Raw genomic sequence first — 19,758 nt, 5'->3', positions numbered from 1 at the left:
ACATACATACATACATACATACATACATACATACATACATACATACATACATACATACATACATACATACATACATACATATATACACATACACATACACACACCGGTCGGCTGTGTCGGTCTGTCCGTCCGTCCGTTCCTGTCCGCACTCTAACTCCCAAAGTTTTCAACTTTCACGTTTCATATTTGGTACATATGTACAGACTGTAGAGACGGTGTATCGCGACATACGTTCGTCATCTAAAGTGGTTGCCATGGCAACCAGGATGCTGTTTTCCATGTAGTAGTACAATTCTGTATTTTACTTCTTGTTCAGGCATATATTGTGCTCACTTGCACTCTTGTTAGCAATGGCTTCCTTTTTGCCACCCTACCATACAGGCCAGACTTGTGGAGTGCTTGGGTTATTGTTGCATGCACACAGTGACCAGTCTTTGCCATAAATGCATTTAACTCTTTCAAAGTTGTGATTTTCCTCTTGGTAGCCTCTCTGATCAGTTTCCTCCTTGCATGTCATCCAGTTTGGATGGATGGTCTGATCTCTGCAGGGCCTTGGTGGTACCATGTGCCTTCCACTTCTTAATGATTGTCTTGACTGCTCCAAGGGATATTCAAGGCCTTTGAAATATTTTGACACCCATCACCTGATCTGTGCCTTTCCACAACTTTATCTTGGGAGGGGGGGGGGTCTTTTGAAAGCTCCTTGGTTCTCATGGTTATCTTTGCTGTTAAATGCACTACCCAGCAGAGGATAACTACGATTTCACACATGTGGAGGGCAATTAACTTGGTGTGTGGTTTTATTTTATTTTTTGAAGGTGATTGGTGACACCTGAGCTAATTTACAATTGCTCTTATAAGGGGTGTGGATATTTATCCAACCAAGATATTCCAGTTTTGTATTTTTAATTTTCTGAAATTTGTTGAATTTGCTTTTCACTCAATTTGTGGGTTACAATGTGCAAATAAAGGTGGAAAAAGTCTCATAATGCAATTTAATTCCAGGCTTCAAGGCAACAAAAGGTGAAAATTTTGAAAGGGTGTGGACTTTCTATAGGCACTATATTTTGGTGCTCTCGTGGAAGGAAGAAAAGTAGTAAAATCTTGCATGACTAAATATCTTGTGAGGTCCTTGACTCTTTTTGGAAGGTAGTGTGTTTTCATTGTTTTCTTTTTACCCCGTGCATGCGAAGCGAAAAGCTGGCTCATGGCTGCCTGTAAACATCAGTTTCTGATTGAGGAACAACTTATTTCAGTTGAATGTTAATATTTTGAACACAAATTGGAACATGAATTGAAAGACAAACTTACCGTTTTATCGTACTTTGATTCTGAAATGGTCCTGATCGCACCTGCACAGAGAGTGAGAATTTTTACGTGGTGTAGCTGCTTCAATATTTGGTATTTCCATCCGTCTCTCTGTTAAAAAAAAAAACTGTTAAAAAAAAAATTTAAGTGGTGCAGATGCTGAAGACACAAGGGGGAGCTCTAGCTGCCTATCATCATGAGAAAGGAAATGCCAAACTGCAGTGCTTCCTTTTGGAATTTCCAGAGGTAACTTCCCATGGGTGTTCTTTTTAAATTTTTGTCTGTTTATTTATTTTTAAAACTTGTCTGCCTCTCTGGCAGTCAAACAAAATTGAATATCATTCCAAACAAGAAAATTATTGTTTTTTTTGGCCATAATAAACCTGGAAACAAACAACAGCCATGGATAACTTGTGTAACGTTTTCGATAGGGTGGTGGGAACGACCCTGTGTCAACAGCGGTAAATTCCGGAATTTATTCTTTTCTCTGACTTTAAAATCATTTTATTTAAATTGAATTATATACTTGAACACTGTTGAACACAAATCGCCTTCCTGTCATTTCCAAAACCCTTCCATTTAGCAGTACTTTGACATGTTAAATAGGGTGGTGTTTGAGACTGCTTCAGTTGCACTAAACTTCTGGAATTTTTTAAAACTTTCTTTAAAATCAGTATTTTATTTAAATTGAGGTATTCACTTGAACACTGAGGGGTAATGTGTTCTATGAAGTGTTTTGTCTTTCTTTTTTTATTTATTTTTTCCTTTTTAAATAAGAGTGGAATAGCTTTTTTGTAATCTCCAGGACTTTTCAGATAATTTTTCTTTTTTATTCTTCTTCTTCTTGCAGGTGTTACACCAATCCGTCCTGGGTTATTGTTACCTCTGGGAATTCCCCAGGTGGGCCTTGTTAATCCCATTCTCTCCACACTACCGCTCACAACCATGGCAAAGACTGAGGAGCCCAATGTTCCGACAATTGAGCCAGACAAGCTGGAAACCCTGAGTGAACAGGAGCACATGACAATCTCAGGAAGCAGTGCTCGGCACATGGTCATGCGGAAGCTGCTACGCAAGCAAGAGGTATTCGCAAGTTCCAAAAAAATGAAAGTGAATTTCAGCCATCACCTTTGTTAATAGCTGTACGATTCCACATTGCTACCGTAGTCACTAGCTCTGTTTTTTGCCACATATTGTTAACAATTGTGTCCCTACTATTGCTTCATTATTTTTCAGCTTGCGTGCCATCCTTTAGTAATCAAGGGATGTGCTGTGCTTCGACAATAGCTAACACACCTGATGTTATTGTTTGCCTGATAAAGGGTTGTTGCTTTTTTTTCTTTCATACAAAGTCAAGGCTCATGGAAGAGTTCAAACACAGAACTGATCCGAACACAACGGAACAAGGAAATTGTAGTGGAAAGGGGGAAAACACCAACAGCTTGATAAAATGACAGAGGGATACTTAAGAAGAATGGGCATGGTGAAGACGTAATTCAAGGGGAGTGTGAGGAGGACACGAGGTGAACAAGCTGGATCCAAGCTCACATAGCAAGAAGAAGGGAAAACCAAGGGATGAAACAAATTGAATAAAAACTGAAAATATGGTGAGGGAGGTTCATTTGGGTTGAAAGATCACGAGTATGGATTGTTGTGGGGGGGGGGGTGAGGGGTGCCCAGAGGTAATTTGAACAGCAGCCTTGAATGAGATTGAACAGACTGAGGTAGTTCTTTACACAGGTAAGAGTGAAGAGGAACAGTGACTGGTAAGCCTGGATTATTGATAGTTTCATCAGAAGTAGATTACTGGCAGACTGTTGCACCCTGGAGAAACCTGGTGGGGGTGGTGGAGGAGAGGTAGAGCAAGGAAAGTGCAGAAGGTGCAAGCAGTTCACCGCATCCTCAGGTCATACACCTTCATGATCTTTTTCATCCCTCATCAACTCACTCCTTCCTTTCTCGGTTATGGTTTACTCCCCTCTCCCTCTGCCTTCATTTTCATTTCATTTCCATTGCTGTTTCATCCCCAGTTTTTCGCTTTCTCCTCTTGCTACATTTGAGCTTGCATTCAGCTTGTTCACCCCCATTCTGTCGTCCTACCAATCCCTTTGATCTCATTATTTCCCATGCTAATTCTTCATACACATGTCTGTACCTCTGCCTTGCTGTTGGTGTATGGTGCTTTGTACACATGTCTGTACCTCAGCCTTGCTGTTATCCCTTTCCAGTATCTGCTTCTGCTGCTTCTTCTATTACGACTCTACTTATACCTCGACTTCATCTTCTTCTTCTTTTTCCTCCACTTCTACTACTTTTTTATGGGATTTTTTTTCTTCTTTTATTTCTACTTTTTTTACCTCTACTTCGACTTCTTCTTTTGCTTTTTTTTTTTCTTCTTCTTCTTCTCTTACTTATACTTCTTCTTTTACTTCTACTTATTTTACTTGTACTTCTACTTATTTTACTTGTACTTCTTTTACTTCTACTTCTACTTCTTCTTTTACTTCTACTTCTACTTCTTTTTTTACTTCTACTTCTACTACTACTATTGTGTTCTATCTCTTCAACAAGCCTCGACTTTGTATACAAAACAAAAAAAATGAAGGGAAGAAGATGAATTGATATGGGAGGACATTGTTTTGGAAATGTGAATTAGTGTATCGGAAGATTAAACATTTTTCAATTGTAATTTAAAAGATTTGAGTTAACTGAGTGAGAGGGAGGTGGAAGAAAAGGGGAGACGGTGAAATAAAATTTTGCAACTGAATGACTTGAGGAATGAGCTCAGAATGAATGATTTTATCATCATTATTTGTGGTTGTTTTAAGAATGAAATTGGGGAATGGTTTTTATGAAGGGTGCACTGGTTTCATGAAAAGTGAAGTTTAGCATGGAGCGAATAAGGAAACCAGTCCTGTCAAACATGTGGTAAACAAAGAATGACGTAAGGGGCCTTTTTTTAACAAGTGAATAAAAATATTTATGCAAAATAAAAAAGCAATGTGGAGATGATAAATTAGTCTTTAAAAAAAAAAGGTTTTAAACAAGATAGGGATGATGTTGGTTAAGAGAGTAGCCAACAGTATTGCTGGTACATAACAATCCCTTCATCACTACCTCCAGAGTATTGTCGAGCTAAAAGTATTAGACTAATTAGAGGCTCATATGTTTCATTTCAGCATAAGTATAAGAAGCTCCTCTATAATTTCAGGGAGTTCTTGTGACTTCATTTGTCTTTCCTACCTTTTTTGGTCATCTCTGCCGAGATGACCTAATGAAGCTGGAACAAATGTCAATCCGTCAACAATTTTTCTTTCCGATCTTGATGAAACTTAGTATGTGGGTAGAGGTCGATGAGTGTTGCACAACGATATAACTTTTGTCCGGGTTCAAGGTCAGGGACGAGGTCACGTAAGTTATAAAAATCGCCATTTTCAAAACCTATCTCGTCTGCCATATTCCACAAGATATTCGGCAACTGTTTATTGATTCTGATAAAAAATATTATCTTACATCGAACCAGACAGTTTTTGAATTTCCTTCCCGTTTGATCGACACGTCATCTGGAAGATGGCCAAAAAAGCCGATGCGATTCGCAAAGAAGGAAGGAAGGAGAAATGAAATATAAATATAAAACACATTTTTATCCTTTTATATTTATACATTTTCCGCCAAAGGTGCAAAAGTTTCAAAACCCGAAATGTAAATGTCGGCATTTATTTTCAAAATATAATTTCGTGCGCCGAGTCATCTTTTACCAAACTGCGCAGTTCGAGCTGCGCAGTAGATCTGCGCAGTAGTCTTCGGTCATAACCGAACATTGAGAACTTGTGGTATTATAGAGATGACCGTCACCCCCACACGGGGGTAATTTTTTTTTTATTATTATTACCAAGTTCGACTAACCAATCACAAAAGCAGATAATTATGGAATGCTGTTATTAGAGATGTTCATGCAGTTTGTAAGAAGTTGATGTTTATGTACTGGTATTAACAATGTCGTCGGGCTGCTAATTTGTTGAGTCTCAGTATGTGGCTGCACTCACTACAAGAGTAATCAAGTGCTGTTGTAACCAGTGAAGTGTTTGTGGAAGTTTGAAGCAATAATTATTGAAGTGTAAAGGAGGCAGTGATGTAGGGATTATGTGATGGCAATACTGTTAGCTACTCTCTCAACCAACATCATTCCTATCTTGTTTAAAACCTTTTTAGACTGTAGTTTATCATCTATACATTGCTTTTTGTTATATTTTGCAGCAATATTTTTATTTGCTTGTTTCTGTAAAAATTTTTTTATTATGTTGAATAACAGAATGGTGTGGTACTCAGAGGGTACCCAATCTTTTTATTTTATTTTATATACACTGTTGAGGCTTGTATGAGAGCGAATACATAAAATTTGCACAGCAAGGGGAGCAGGAGATGAGGGGTGGAAGAGGGAAGCACACAACAGTGGGGAACAGACATTAGGAGATCTGTGGAAGGGAGAGGGATATGGCAGGGTACACAAAGTAAACAAGATTAACACTACAGGGAGCAAAAGTGCCAAAAGATCTTGGTCAGCAATATCAAATACTGCATAATATCTTCCTGCATGTCTTACGTGACCCTGACTCTATCTTGCAGCTCTGTCTTGATGCTTGTTTTTCAAAGAACTGGATAGTATTGATAGAATACATTCATACCCTGCGCAGTCTTGAGAAGGACTTGGTATGAGCGAACTCTTTTTGAAAGTTTTTTTTTTTCTTTCTTTTTTTGATCCAATATGGCTGTCAGACCATGTGATTGATGACATCATCTTTATCAAACCATATTTCCCATGGGTAGTTGATCAGTTAGTTAAATTTTACATTGTTCGGTTAAGCGGTTTCTCCGACGATTTTCAAAGATTTTCCCTTCGATGCAATATGGCTGTCAAACGCGTGACAGATGGTCATTTTTATGAAAATCCTGTTCAAATTTCAAGTCATAAGATGAAAATTGAGGATTGCAGGGTTGCAGATGGTCCTTTCCGAGTGGCATCATGAGAGTGTGAGAATTTCAGGATTGAAAGACATGTTCCACGTTTTGGACCAGCTTGTGATTTTTTTTTCTTCTGGATCTGCAGAGAGTGAAGAGGCTGCTGCTTGCCAATCTGAGGAATGACAGATGGTACGGCAGAGGGTGGAGTCATCAGCAAAGGAATAAAGAGGATTTTCCAGAGAGTCCGAGAGATCATTGATGAAAACAAGAAAAAGCGCTGGGCCCAGAACACTGCCTTGAGGAACTTCAGCCTGGACAGGAAGAGGGGATGAGAGAACTCCATAAAGGGCCACACGTTTGCTGCGACGAGGAAGTCTGCGAGCCATGAGTGGAGATGTCTTTGGATGTGATACCGTAGGAAGAGTTTTGGTGAGCAAGACGGGGTGCCAGACCGTATCCAAAGTACGTGATGCATCTCGCGAGATGGTTCTGATTTCATTTTTGGCATTGAGGATTTCCATCCATTGTTGGGAGAGCAGAAGCAGCATATCCAGTGTGGAGTGACCTGGTGTGAATCCAAATTGATGATTGGAAATCGAGCGATTGGAGAATAGGAATGTCTATGTTGACCTCAAAAGAGTGACCGCTGTATCACATGGTCATATAATGTGTGGCAAAGTTTCAATTTCCTCAGCTGAATCGTTTTCAATGTATGCTCCAAGGAAAATGCAGACATGTATGGCATACGACATACTTTTCACGGCCAAAAATATTGGCACCCTTACACTTTTTTTTCAAATAGTGCACCATTTCTTCCAGAAAATTGTTGAAATTGGAAAACTTTTCGGATCCAGATTTGTATTTCTTTGGTTTGTAAAGGAACAAAACAAAAAAAGCTGAAAAAAACTAACTCTCACCTTATTCCACACACATCTCCGATAATGGCTGGGACAATATTATTGACACTTTTTAGAAGTTGTGAGAAATAATTAGATTTCAAGCAGGTAATTCTCCATTACTTTGGAATCTAACTCACCTGTGGTGAGTTGCAGGTGCCTACAATATAAAAATCACTCGTTCAACGAGTTTGAATCGAGAACAGGAGTCCTTCTGCCATTTTGTGCCGCTGTGTCCCACAATGAGCATGGAGAAAAAAGCAAAAAACAATTGTCTGAGGTGGTCAGACGCAAGATTGTAGCCAAGCTTGGCCAATCTCAAGGCTACAGGTCCATCTCCAGAGACCTTGATGTTCCTTTGTCCACTGTACGCAATGTTGGCAGGAAGGTTAATGCCGAAGGCACTATAGCCAACCTCCCTGGACGTGGCTGCAAGAGAGAACATGATCGAAGATTGCAGCGGAGGAGTGTTCGAATGGTGGAGAAAGTACCCCGATCAACTTCCAAGCAGATTCAAGCTCACCTTCAGACACAAGGTGCAACAGTTTCAACTCTCACCCTCCGTCGCCAACTCAATGAAAGGGGGTTCTATGATGGGAAACCCAGGAGGACCCCACTACTGAGAGAGACATAAAAAAGTCTGACTGGAGTTTGCCAAAACACACCTCAAACAAATTTGAAGAGCATTTGCATTTAAGGTCACTGAAGCAACCACTCAATATCGGCCAACTTTCTAAAAATTGTCAATTTTCATCCAATTGACTTGAAACTTGAAGAGGATTTACAAATGAGGTCACTGAATTCTACCACCAACTATTTATGAAGTCACGTCATGTCAGGTATGGGAGCATGTGTCGGAGCAGCGCGTCACTGCGTCCTCTTTCCGCTGGTACCCCAGGGGGCTCCATCTGGCCATCCCCCAAGCAGATCCTGGCCCATCCCCATATCCGCGAGATGCCAATCAACCTGTTACAACCACGAGGCATGTGGTTGGCCCATTTGGCCACCTCCACTCACGAGGCTCCCTCACTGAGAGAATCTGGTGAGCAGGATCAGCGTCAGGAAAACGGGCCACATGTCCATACAGCTGCAGCTGATGCTCACAGATTATGCAGGTAACAAATCTCATTTGAGTCTCTCTCAGCAACTGCTCGTTGGACAAAAAGTCTGACCAGCGATAGCCAAGGATTCTCTGAAGAGACCTGGTACCAAAGGAATGAAGTCTTGGTCTCAGATTCTTGGTCAGAGTCCAAGTCTCACATCCGAAGAGCAAGATTGGAAGCACCAAGCACCTGAGGACTTGGACTTTTGTCGTCCTGCTCTAGCACCGACAGCACCACACTCCATGATCCAATGAATCTATGACTCTCCAGGCCCGACCCAGAAGTCTATTGACCTCTGGCTCACAGTCAGCAGAGACATTAATATCACTGCCAAGGTAAGTGAATCTCTCCGTGACCAACATCTTCATCACAAACAGATACAGACATGATAGCAGAATTCAAGATGTCATTGAAAGCCCGGAACTTAGTTTTAACCCAGGAAACCCGTAATCCCAGAGGCTCCGACTCCTCATTCAGCACCTCAATGGCCCCCAAAAAGATATGCAGTCTCCGCAAAGATGACTGCATCATCTGTGAAATCATAATCTGAGATCATGGCATTCCCAAACGATGCACCGCAGCTTGACTTCTCCGACATCCTCCTGGAATCCTGTCCATGCAAGTGCTGAAAAGTGTGGGGGCCAGTACACACCCATGACAAACTCCATTAACAAATGGAAATAAGTTGGAGATGGTACCACCACATCTCACAGCACTCTCAATACCAGAGTATGGTCCAGACATCAAATTAATCCATTTTAATCATTAGACCAAGAATCCTCCAGAGGGCATCCCGATTCACTGAATCGAACGCTGAACGGAGATCAACATAAGCTGCAAGCAGCCCCTGCTGAAACTCATGTCTGTATTCGGTGAGGACCTGAAGGGCAAGGATATGCTGAATTGTTGACCCCTTTGGTGTAAAGCCTGAGTGCTGGTGCTCAAGCAGATGGCAGCGCACCCTATCCAGAATTATCCGAGCAAAGACCTTGCCCGGCACTGAGAGCAGTGTCACCCCTCGGTAGTTGTTGCAGTCCTGGCGATCACCCTTCCCTTTCCAGAGAGGGACAACAAGGCCCCTCTTCCAGACAGTTGGGATGATGCCTTTGTTCCAGGCAGAGCAAAGAATGGCATGCAACGATATGAGTACAGAATTTCCACCAGGCTTGAGAGGTTCATCATGGATGCCACAGATCCTAGGAGCTTTACCCCATTTCAACCGGTTCACCACAGCCTGTGTTTCCACAAATGAAGGTGGATCACAGTTGAATGGAGGGTCAATAATAGGGAAAGTAACACCCCTGACATCCAACTCAACAGCTGGTGGATCAGCCTTGTACAGCCGGTCAAAGTTAACCGGCCCAACAGGTCTTCACGTTGGACTCCTCTGTCAAAGCCCACCACCCTCCATTCTAACTGCAGTACACCAAGGGATTGGTTTGGAGGAACGCAACGCGCAAATTCCCCTGTGGCAGGACGAGAATCAGTTGACCACAGGTGATGCTCCACCCCTCACAGATTCATCGCACATCGGCCTCCTTGTCCACCCTCAGTGCACGTACAGTTTTACGCCTCAACTCCCCAAACAGCTCATTTCTGCCATTCAGCCTGGCCCTGTGACTGGTGAATGGTATTCAGTGACATCCACTGGTGAAAGACATCCACCGGCAAGATCAAGGATGGTGATCAAGATCAAGGAACATGCTCCACAACATTTCAGGATTCCCCAAAGCATCCTGACCCCCCCCCCACCCCCAAATCCCCACTTACCCAGTTTGCAAACTCTTCAGCTACCCTCTCATCCTTGAGCTTGCCAACATCCAGCATAGGCTGGGACCATACCATTCTCCTGGATTTAAGCTGTAACTTCAATTGCCACAACAAGCCTGTGGTTGGTATTGAAGAATTGGGCACTCCAGTTGACCCTGCAGTTCTGGATCAGCCTCCAGCGACCATCAACGAGCACATGGTCAATCTCCTTTGCCACACCACCAGTGATGTAATACCAAGTCCAGTGATGGGCCTGTGTGCGCTGAAACCATGAACCAGCCATCCTAAGTCCATGACTTCTTGTAAAGTCAAGGAACTTGGTGCTATTCTGGTTCACAGTTCCAGACCAATTGGGACCAACACTTGTCTTATAACCATCACTATCAGTTCCAGTCAATACATTGAAATCCCCCAAGACTAGAATTTCTCGCCTGAGGCACTGATCAACCACTCTCGAGTGTGGCATAGATTGCGTCCTTCACAGTGCGATCACTCGCCTCAGCATATACAGAGACCAGGGAAACGACACCCAGTGAGTGATGAATCCTTAGTCTCATAATACGCTTGTTGACCGGTGTTACCTCAATTAACATTGGAGTCAGTTTATTGGACACAGCTACAGCAGCTCCTTGGACATGGTAACCATCTGAGCGACCAGATCAATAGTTTGTGTAACCACCTGCCATTATCTCCCTACAATCCGGTCTATGAACCTCGGAGTGCTGCAATACCGATGTTCAAATGCTTGAGCTCAGATGACAACAGACAGTGATCATCCTTTCTTCGGGATAGGGCATTCCAGGCACCCACCTGAAGTGTCCGCCTCAGGTTTACCTAAGGATACCGCCATCTGGAAGACAACACCTCAGCACCACCCCGACGCACTACCTCAATTTGACCCGGGGAGTTTTCCCCATAGTTTTCCTCCTATCATCAAAGTGTGGGGGTCCCGAAGGTTTTGCTCCATTCCCGTAATCCTGTGAGCTTCCTTGCGGAGGGCAGCTGCACAGGAGGTATTCCCACTGAGTGGGTTTTCAACTTTCTTTGCGTTTTTCTTGTTTTGTGGTGTGGATGTTTCTAGTGGCCAGAGTGCAAATCCAGCCACCAACCTCCTAATAAGTAACCCAACTGCAGGAGCTCATCTGCAGACATAGTTGAGCACTAGATATGGATTGCCATTGGTTCACAAAGAGCTCCTCCGCCCTTTGACATGTTTTGTTTTCATCCTGCTGGGTGTCCTTATATTATCATACACCCTCCTCACCAAGAAACCTCGTGGGGGGTTTTAGTCGCCGACAACCCGACCATTAAATAGGTTAGTTCTGGTTTTCCATGGTACCTGTAGCAAGTCAGATGTAATCTTTCCTGGTCTTATCTGATCTTGAAGTCAATATAGACCAAAAGGTCAACATGCACCAAAATTTCTAAAATTGTCAGTATTCATCCAATTGACTTAAAATTTGAAGAGCATTTGCACATCAACTCACTGAATACAACCATCCATTATTTTTGTGGTCAGCTAATGCCAAAAGGTCGAGAGGCCAAAGGTCAACAACTTAGGTGCCTTTTCTAAAATCCTCAATTTTCATCCGATTTACCTGAAATTTGAACAAGATTTGCATATGAGGTCAATTAATTCAACCACCAATTATTTTTATGGTCAAAACGACAACACGTGCCTAATTTCTAAAATTGATAAATTGGACCAAAAACTGTGCATGCGTGCATATATATATATATATATATATATATATATATATATATATATATATATATATATATATATATATATATATATATATATATATATATATATATATATATATATATATATATATATATATATATATATATATATATATATATATATATATATATCAAAAAGTTGTGGACGAGTTCTGAGAAAACTCGGTGGTTGAGTTATTTAGGTGACAAGTGGATTAGATTTTGGTTCAGATCCAGCCCATCTGGGTACAAAACATAAACTGTTCAGCTGGCAGAGGTATGCACTCTACAGAGTGCCGTTCTACTTTGTTCTGTTTTGCCAAGTGTCGCTCTGAGTGATTTTTCTTTTCTCTTCATTTTTATTTTTTGATACTGCTTTTCTAAATTATGCTCTGGGAATTGAGTCTGTAGAGAATGACACATACAAAATCACAGTGTAGTGAATACAGTAGAAACTCTTCTATCCGGAAATGTGAATATCGGAAACCCCCATTATCTGGAAAAAAAATCATCACCCTTGATCGATTATCCAGAAAATCAGCTATCATTTGGAATCACTGCCATAGTTGTGGTAGCCACCTGCTCTACCATGTGGTGCTACAGTTGGGAGAAAATTGGTACTGTAAGTGAACTGTGTTTTCAAATTGCAACTCACCGAGTTTGACACTTTGAAACCGAGCCGAGCTGAGCAGGGTTTTGTGGCCAACCTGAGGTTGAGTATTTCAGAAAATCACTTGTGAAACAAGTTGCTCGCCGAAAAACCAAACTCGATGAACAAAACAGACAGACATGCAGTCCTCCAAATGTGCTTTGTGAGATCCGCCGCTGCTCGTTTGTGAAATTGAGCCTGAACTGTCAGCTTTTTTCGAACTACCGGACCACGGCCGGCGAAAATATTCCATGTTCAGGTGTGATCCAATCCAGGTTTTTACATTGGTCTTTCCACTTTCATGTTCTTGCACTCTTAGTCATGATCAATCAAAACTGTTTGTCTTTCCCAATTATCATTGATTGTGATGGTGGCATTAATCCTAGCTGCAGTAAGAGCCAGCCAAAAGTTGTGAAAGAGTTTGGGTCAAGAAGATGCATGCTGGAAAATCACAGTGGCTAAAAACAGCAATGTTATCTGCTAACCAGTTATTGGGGAAAATAAATTGATTACAAAAGGAGTTTTATTTTAGAAGTGGATATGTCAAGAAATTATTGGGAAGTAACTGTACAAGCGTTATCTGTTTTTTTTTTTTTTTCTGAAACAATTACTTGTATGTGTGTAGTTGGAGGAAGGGGGGGGCTGGTCTGTGCGTGTTTTTTCCCCTTCATTTTTAGCTCACCTGGAATGCAGTTCTGAGGAGTTTATAGGATTTCAACTTATCTGAAGCTACACTCACAATTTTGATGAAATATTTCCACAACCTTCATCACCCGTGATGTACCAAAGTTTGTTCATGGCATTAAAAAAATCGAGCACTAAGGGGTTCTCCGGGGGGTTTCTCTCCAAAATATTTATTTGCTTTCTTCTCAGAATCTACACATGCAGTTATGATGAAATTTGACCACAACCTTCATCACCCGTCATGTACCAAAGTTTGTTCACACCATTATGAAATTGGAGTGTGAGGGGGTCTACGGGGGTGTTGCCCCCTCAAAAGAGGTATTTACTTTCTTCTCAGAAACTACACACAAAATTCCGATGAAACTTGACTGCAACCTTCCATCCATCCATCGGGCCCATACACTGTACAGAGCATCCGTGCTGCTGAAAGTCTCCTGGGCTATTGGGCACAATCCTGGATGGGTCGGCACACTATAGCCTTCATCACCCGAGTTGCACTAAAGTTTGTTCACGACATAAAAAAAAAATTGGGATTTTAAAGGAGTCTATGGGTGTGGGGGTGGGGGGTGCCCCCCAAAATATGTATTTGCTTTCTTCTCTGAAACCGCACATCTAATTTTAATGAAACTTAACCAAAACCATATCCCGTGACGTTCTATAGCTTGTTCATGCTGTTTAAAAAATCAGTATTGAAGGGGATTTGTGGGGGTGGTTACCTCTCCAAAAATATGTATTTGCGATAACATTGGTTCATTGTTAGGTACATTATGCTGATTCCTTCCCATATTGACTTCCTTCTCAGTATCATTATTCTACCAGGTGAGCACCCAGGGGTATTGCCCCCATGTTTATTTGTATAATGCATGTGTTGATCATTATGGTCGGGTGAAAAAGGCTTTGTAACACAACATCCATTTAAAAAAGATCAACATATTTATTATTCCAGATGGAGGTTCTAACTATGTTGCAATTCTACCTCTTCCTCACTTTTTTTTTCTGTAATTTACTCAATTCTGTTTTTATCCATGTCCAATTCAGTTGTCCGATTCAAGTTACTGATTCCGTTAATGCCGGCTGTTTTCCGCAATCGTGAAAAATAGCTGGCTCCACCCATACTTTGGAAAACCCTCTCTTCCATTTTGCAGGTGATTCCACATTGTGTTGTATGGTACCTCATCTCGTTGCTCAGCAGACTGTCGCTGCATCAATCTCTGCTGATCTGCAATTGAGAAAATGTTAGTCTGCAAAATAGAATGTGTCCTTCAATCCCTGAAAATCTCAGTCTCACACTTTTGCTTCAGAAGGATCGTCAAACTCACCCACCTATCTTTACACCATCAGCTATTGGAAGAGGTTCGATCTCTTGAATTTCTAGGCCTTTCCATCAAGCATGACCTCTCCTCGGCCAACCACATAGTAAAGCTGTCCTCCAAATCCAGCCACAGACTGGGCATCCTCCCTCGATTGACGCCTTTTCTTGGAATATCAGCGATACTTGGTTTACATGACCTTTGTCCATTTCTCAATGGAGTACTGCAGTCTCCTATTGTCTCTTGTGTTCTGTGGAATGTGTCTCCTGGATTCACATGTGTGTGTCCTTGATTCTGTGGAATCTAAATTTCTCAACATTATTGGAATCCATGGTTCGCACAGTCCTTGAAACTTCTTGAAAGTCCTGGAAAGATGAGAAAGCATTTTCCACTCCTGGAAAATCCAGAAAATTGCACAAATAAAAATAATCTGCCGTGCCCCCAGTCTTGTTAATTTGTTACCAATTTTAACTTCTCTCAAGGATTTACCAAAGCCGAGCCTAAATTTTTTTTCTCGCGCATCGTCCATAAATTATGCAAGTGTTTATGGAAAGTCCCAATTAAGTAGGAAGTAGACACTTAGCATTTCCATTGCTGATTGTAAAGGGAAATGTGGAGAATTTTAAGAATGTCAAAGGTTTGCTATTTTCATTCCTCATGGCTGTCGTGTCCACTACCGGGATTGGATTGTGAAGGAGTCCGTTCACAAGGCCAGAAGCAGGGTCAACAGAAAGATATTCGATATCGGGAATAGGGGGAAAGCATACTTAGGTGTCATGCGAGAGGTGCCAAGCACCAAAACATGGCTGCACATGTGATTGCAAATGACCGCTCCAAGTAATTTATGGCCTTCCGGTTCCGGGTTGCTGCAGTTATGGCCTGCCAGTTCAGGGTTACTTGGTGTGGTGCTGATTTGTGAATTCCCCTCTCCAGCTCAACAAAGTGAAGTTTTCCGGACCGGATACGTTGTGTTTTACTGTTTTGTTTTCATTCCTGTATTTCTGGTCGTGTTTTAATCCATTTTTCAATGCCAAAGCATACTTTGTTGGGGTTAATTGTCAGGTTTGTGTCCTTGGTGAAATGGCATACTCGTGTAGGTCCGAGCTAATTGTTCTGTCGATTCTGCCTCCGTTTTTGACCGCACATGCTTTGTTTTCACTCCTTTTCTCCCAGGTATTGTTACTTCTGATCCTTCAGCTTAATCCGTTTCCCCTCATTGCTCCAAAAATTAGAAAGGCATTCAATGGAGTGCATACCTCCGTCAGGCTTAACAGTTTAAAATTTGTATCCCGATAGACCGGATCTGAATCCGGACCGGAAACAAAATCAAATTTGCTTGTTCTTGTCACGTAACCAACTCCTCTACGTAGTTTTGTCGTAACTCATCCACAACTTTTTGAAATATCATGTGATACATCATTTTAGGCCCCATCTCTCAATGATGCAGAATCACTTGAAATTTTTTTTTTTAATTATCGTATCCAGATTTGGACCTTCACCAAAATCGAATAAATTCTTCCTTGTCACACACCCAATCTATCCACCAAGTTTCGTCAGAATCCATCCATAACTTTTTCAGATATCGTGCAGTATGTAGTTTTCGACTTATCCCTCAATCGTGAAGAATCCCTTTAAAAATTAAAGTATTCGGATCCAGATCTTCACCAAAATCGAATCGTTTTGTCCTTGTCACACCCAACCTCTGCACCAAATTTCGTCCAAATCCGTCCGCAACGTCTTGAGATATCCTGTTCACAGACAGACAACGCATCCACCTTATGTGGTCAGGGTTAAAATACAAAAGTAAAACTTCTTCACCCCAAAAAATAACAACAAAAAAAAAAAACCTACCAACAACATAAAAAACTGATCTCCATCTTGCCGTGCACAGTTACTCAATTCTCTATCCCTCCTCATTTTCAGTGTCCCCAAACTGAATCTTCACTGATTAAAACGTTTCTTCTGTTAAAAGCTCTTGATATTATTTTTATTTTATATTAAGAAAATGCTTGAAAAATTTTTTTTATGCCTTGCTATCCTTCGGAACATCAGGAACACCCGATTCATTCTTCATCAACAAAATCTCTTCCTCCTCTTTTTCAAATTTTTTTTTTTATCCCCCGCCAACCAACAAAGTTGGCGGGGATATAGAAATGGGTTCCGTCCATCACATTTCGTTTCCGGAGCTTAACTACAAATCCCCTCAAGATATCTTTACGAAATTTGGTACACATATCAAGCAAGTGGTGAACTCGTGCCTTTTGATGTTTACAGATTTAAAAAAAATACATTTTACTATGGCGGGGAATATCGAAGACTTTGTCTTCAACTGATGCTAGTTCTTTTTTTTGCTTTCTGTCCTGGGCCTCCCCAACAACTCCAGGATGCATATCTTCATGAAATCCCTTTCTCATGAAACTTCCAAAATCCAAGCTCACTGCACACTTGACTCTTTTGTTCTTTTCTGTGGGTTTTGGAATTGCCTTCTTGAGGCTGTTCAATTTCTCTCCCCTCTTAACCTTCAAAAAGCTTCCCTCAAAACCTTCCAATTGCTCCCCCAATCCTACATGCAATCTTTTCTACTCCATTAACCTTACCTAACCTGAACCAACCTGCTCACTTGCAGTGTACTCTGTTCTCTATCTACTCTATTCCCTGTTTTCATTTTTGTTCATTTACTTGCTTCTTCAATTGTGGTCCCACTGTCAGTTTGTTGTCTTTTTGTTCTGTTTTATCACTCTTCGATTTGTGTTGTATATGAATGGAAATTCGTGCTGCAATCATAAAAGCTCTGATGGTTCCCGGTCTTGCAAACTCGTGATATTAGCCAACTTGGTAGCACTTGCAATTCTGCCTCATAATGAAAACAAACTTTTTATTATATTTTTTTTCCAAAAAGTGGACATTATAGACACCAAGACTAAACACTTAATGCTTCCCTTCAGGAACAATAAGTGAGCAGGTTTTATTCAGGTCAACGCAAACTCACGTGGAAAATATAAAATCGCCTTCCACAAATTTCATGTGCTCAGCTTGGTGCTTGATATTGAGATTGTGCAATGCACTTGACTAATCGTTTGATGAAATAAGTGTCCTCTTCATACCTGCAATGTAGTTAGTGTATGTTCCTTGGCTATAAATAATGACTCCAAATGGTAATGCTTATAAACGTTGTCACTTAATTTTAGTGGGTATGAAATGAGCCGAGACATGAAAGCGCCAACTGTTCACTTCACATTTGGTCCTTTGCTTTGGAGTATCAGCAAACCATACAACCCAATGCTCAGCTCCTCATTTGCATGGATTTCAAGTGTGGCCAGTATGACAGGAGATTAAAACTGAACGTGCAGACCACCTTTTTCCCTCAATTTGGTTTGTGACAAAATCGAGTTGTATGACAGGTTGAATGGTCTGTGAAAAGGGAGGAATTTTTTTTTTTTTCAGGCATCAGAGAGAGGGTTTGACTCCAGGCCTGTTGGCTTACTTCCAATTACAATTGGGCGTGGACTCCATCATTGCAACTCGCATTATCATTCCTTTTGTCTAAAATCGTGAATTCTGTCTCAGTTTGGATTTTATCCCTGCCGCTCAAATATGGATGGAGATGCTGCTTCTCTCTCACCAATGGAGCGAGGTGCTGAATTTTAATAAAGAGGTTGATGTCATGCCTCTGGACACCTCTCGGGCATTTGACAGTTTGTCACCATGATCTCAATGCTGACTGGAATGAAATCCTGTCTTATTTCCTGGTTTGCTGATTTATTCTTCTTTCATGAGGGTATGCTGACTGTGCTCTGGGCTCAGTAATTTGGGGGAGGTCGGCGGGGAGGGGTGTCGCAGTGCTTGGGGCTCAGGATGCTTGCCGAGCACAAATCATGGCACTTGTTAAAATGTGAAAATAGGTGTGTGCGTGTGCGCTCGCTCTCAGGGAAAAGCAAGGTCATGGGTATGCATGGTGTCTGACCTGAGATGGGGTTGAATAGCAGTCTTGAAGCACTGGATGGAAGAATGAGAACCAAATTGGGGTGGTCTTCTCTTCTCTGCACTGCACCTCGTGTTCTCCACTGTACTCACCCCTATGGTACTAACCCCCACCTCTCCCTTGGATACCTCTGCCCTCCACCCTCCCCCCCACCTCACACGCTTTGGTACTGGTGTCCAAGTCCACTGCCATTTCTTGACACATGGCCCCTTGAGCCTCTCATCTGGCCACCATGTTCTTTGCCGGCTAACTCCTCCTTCATGTTGGCCTTCAGCTGCTGCTGATCGGCAATCCCAGCCTTCAGTATGGCCTTTTGTTGGGGGCCATCTCTCCAGAATGGTGCTCAGGACCAGGCTGGTGGGGTAACTCTACTTCACTTTCTATTGGCCCCTCTACTTCCATCTCCATTGATGTCATTATGACATCCATGAAATGCTCATCCTCCTTTTGGCCGTGTTCATTCTCCATCACATTTTATTTTAAAACGGTGATTACCCCTGAACCTTCATTATTAAACGAATTTGATGCCTAATCGCACTCAATTTAGAATTTGTATTCCCCTGACGTCAACAAATAGAAATTTTAAAGAAGGGAAACCTGTCTCAAATTGCAATAGACTCTGTCTTCCTAACGGATGGTGCGAGACCTATGGAGGTTAACCGCAAAGATTCCGAGCGGAGGCATTCTATGCACTAGCTGATGACACAGTTTGGTATGGTTATGTTGGGTGGTCGCAAGACTACCGTTATTCTCAGGTTTTCCGTCTCTGTCTGTATGTATGTAATGGACAGCTCGAGAGGCCAGAGGAGTCAACCAATTTTGATGAAACTTGATTGGTAGGTTCATACCAGGATCGAGTTGTATGCTTTTGAGCACCGTTGCTATGGACGCCACCATTGCCTAGCAACGGGACTTTGAAATTTTTGAAAAATCCTCAAAAAAAAAATTTTCAAAAATCGGCTTCTGTGCTTTTATGCGAACTATAATCAACCTCTTTGTCAAAAAATTTCAGCCCGATCTGTCAAAAACTGTATGACTAGTATGCAATTGTATAGCGACCACCCATGTTGCCTACCGGCTTGTTTTATTAATTTAGCCACATGGCAATTTGAGGGGATTCTGGTTATGCTGGAGGGTGGTTCCACAGCCCCAATTGCACTGAAAGACGCTTTAAGAACAACAGGTTTAATAAATACCAAGGATGGTGACACAGTATGAAGAAAAATGATTAAAAAAGAATCGAAAAATAAAACAATCGGCACATGCGCTGAACTGGACAGTCACATTTTCTCTCCTCGGCCTTAAACTTACAACGCACACAAACTCAATCGGGGACAAAATACAGACATAATATACAGAATGGATGGGG

The 19,758-nt window shown here is 41.6% G+C and overlaps 1 protein-coding gene across 2 annotated transcripts in view; it reads left to right on the top strand.

Annotated features, from left to right (window-relative positions):
• LOC147028726 (poly(U)-binding-splicing factor PUF60-like) overlaps positions 1-19,758 on the top strand; it is a 97,340-nt gene that overhangs the window by 65,852 nt on the left and 11,730 nt on the right. For both annotated transcript variants that reach the window (XM_085879396.1, XM_085879395.1), the window contains exon 9: positions 2,159-2,391. In XM_085879396.1, coding sequence (XP_085735522.1) covers positions 2,159-2,391 — 233 coding nt within the window. The remainder of the gene's footprint in view (positions 1-2,158; positions 2,392-19,758) is intronic.

The sequence above is a fragment of the Eptatretus burgeri genome, chromosome 4, assembly GCF_056783735.1.
Source record: "Eptatretus burgeri isolate ZD-2024b chromosome 4, Ebu_testis_v1, whole genome shotgun sequence".
Classification (NCBI taxonomy): Eukaryota; Metazoa; Chordata; class Myxini; order Myxiniformes; family Myxinidae; genus Eptatretus; species Eptatretus burgeri.
This window is presented reverse-complemented; position numbering and strand designations above follow the sequence as displayed.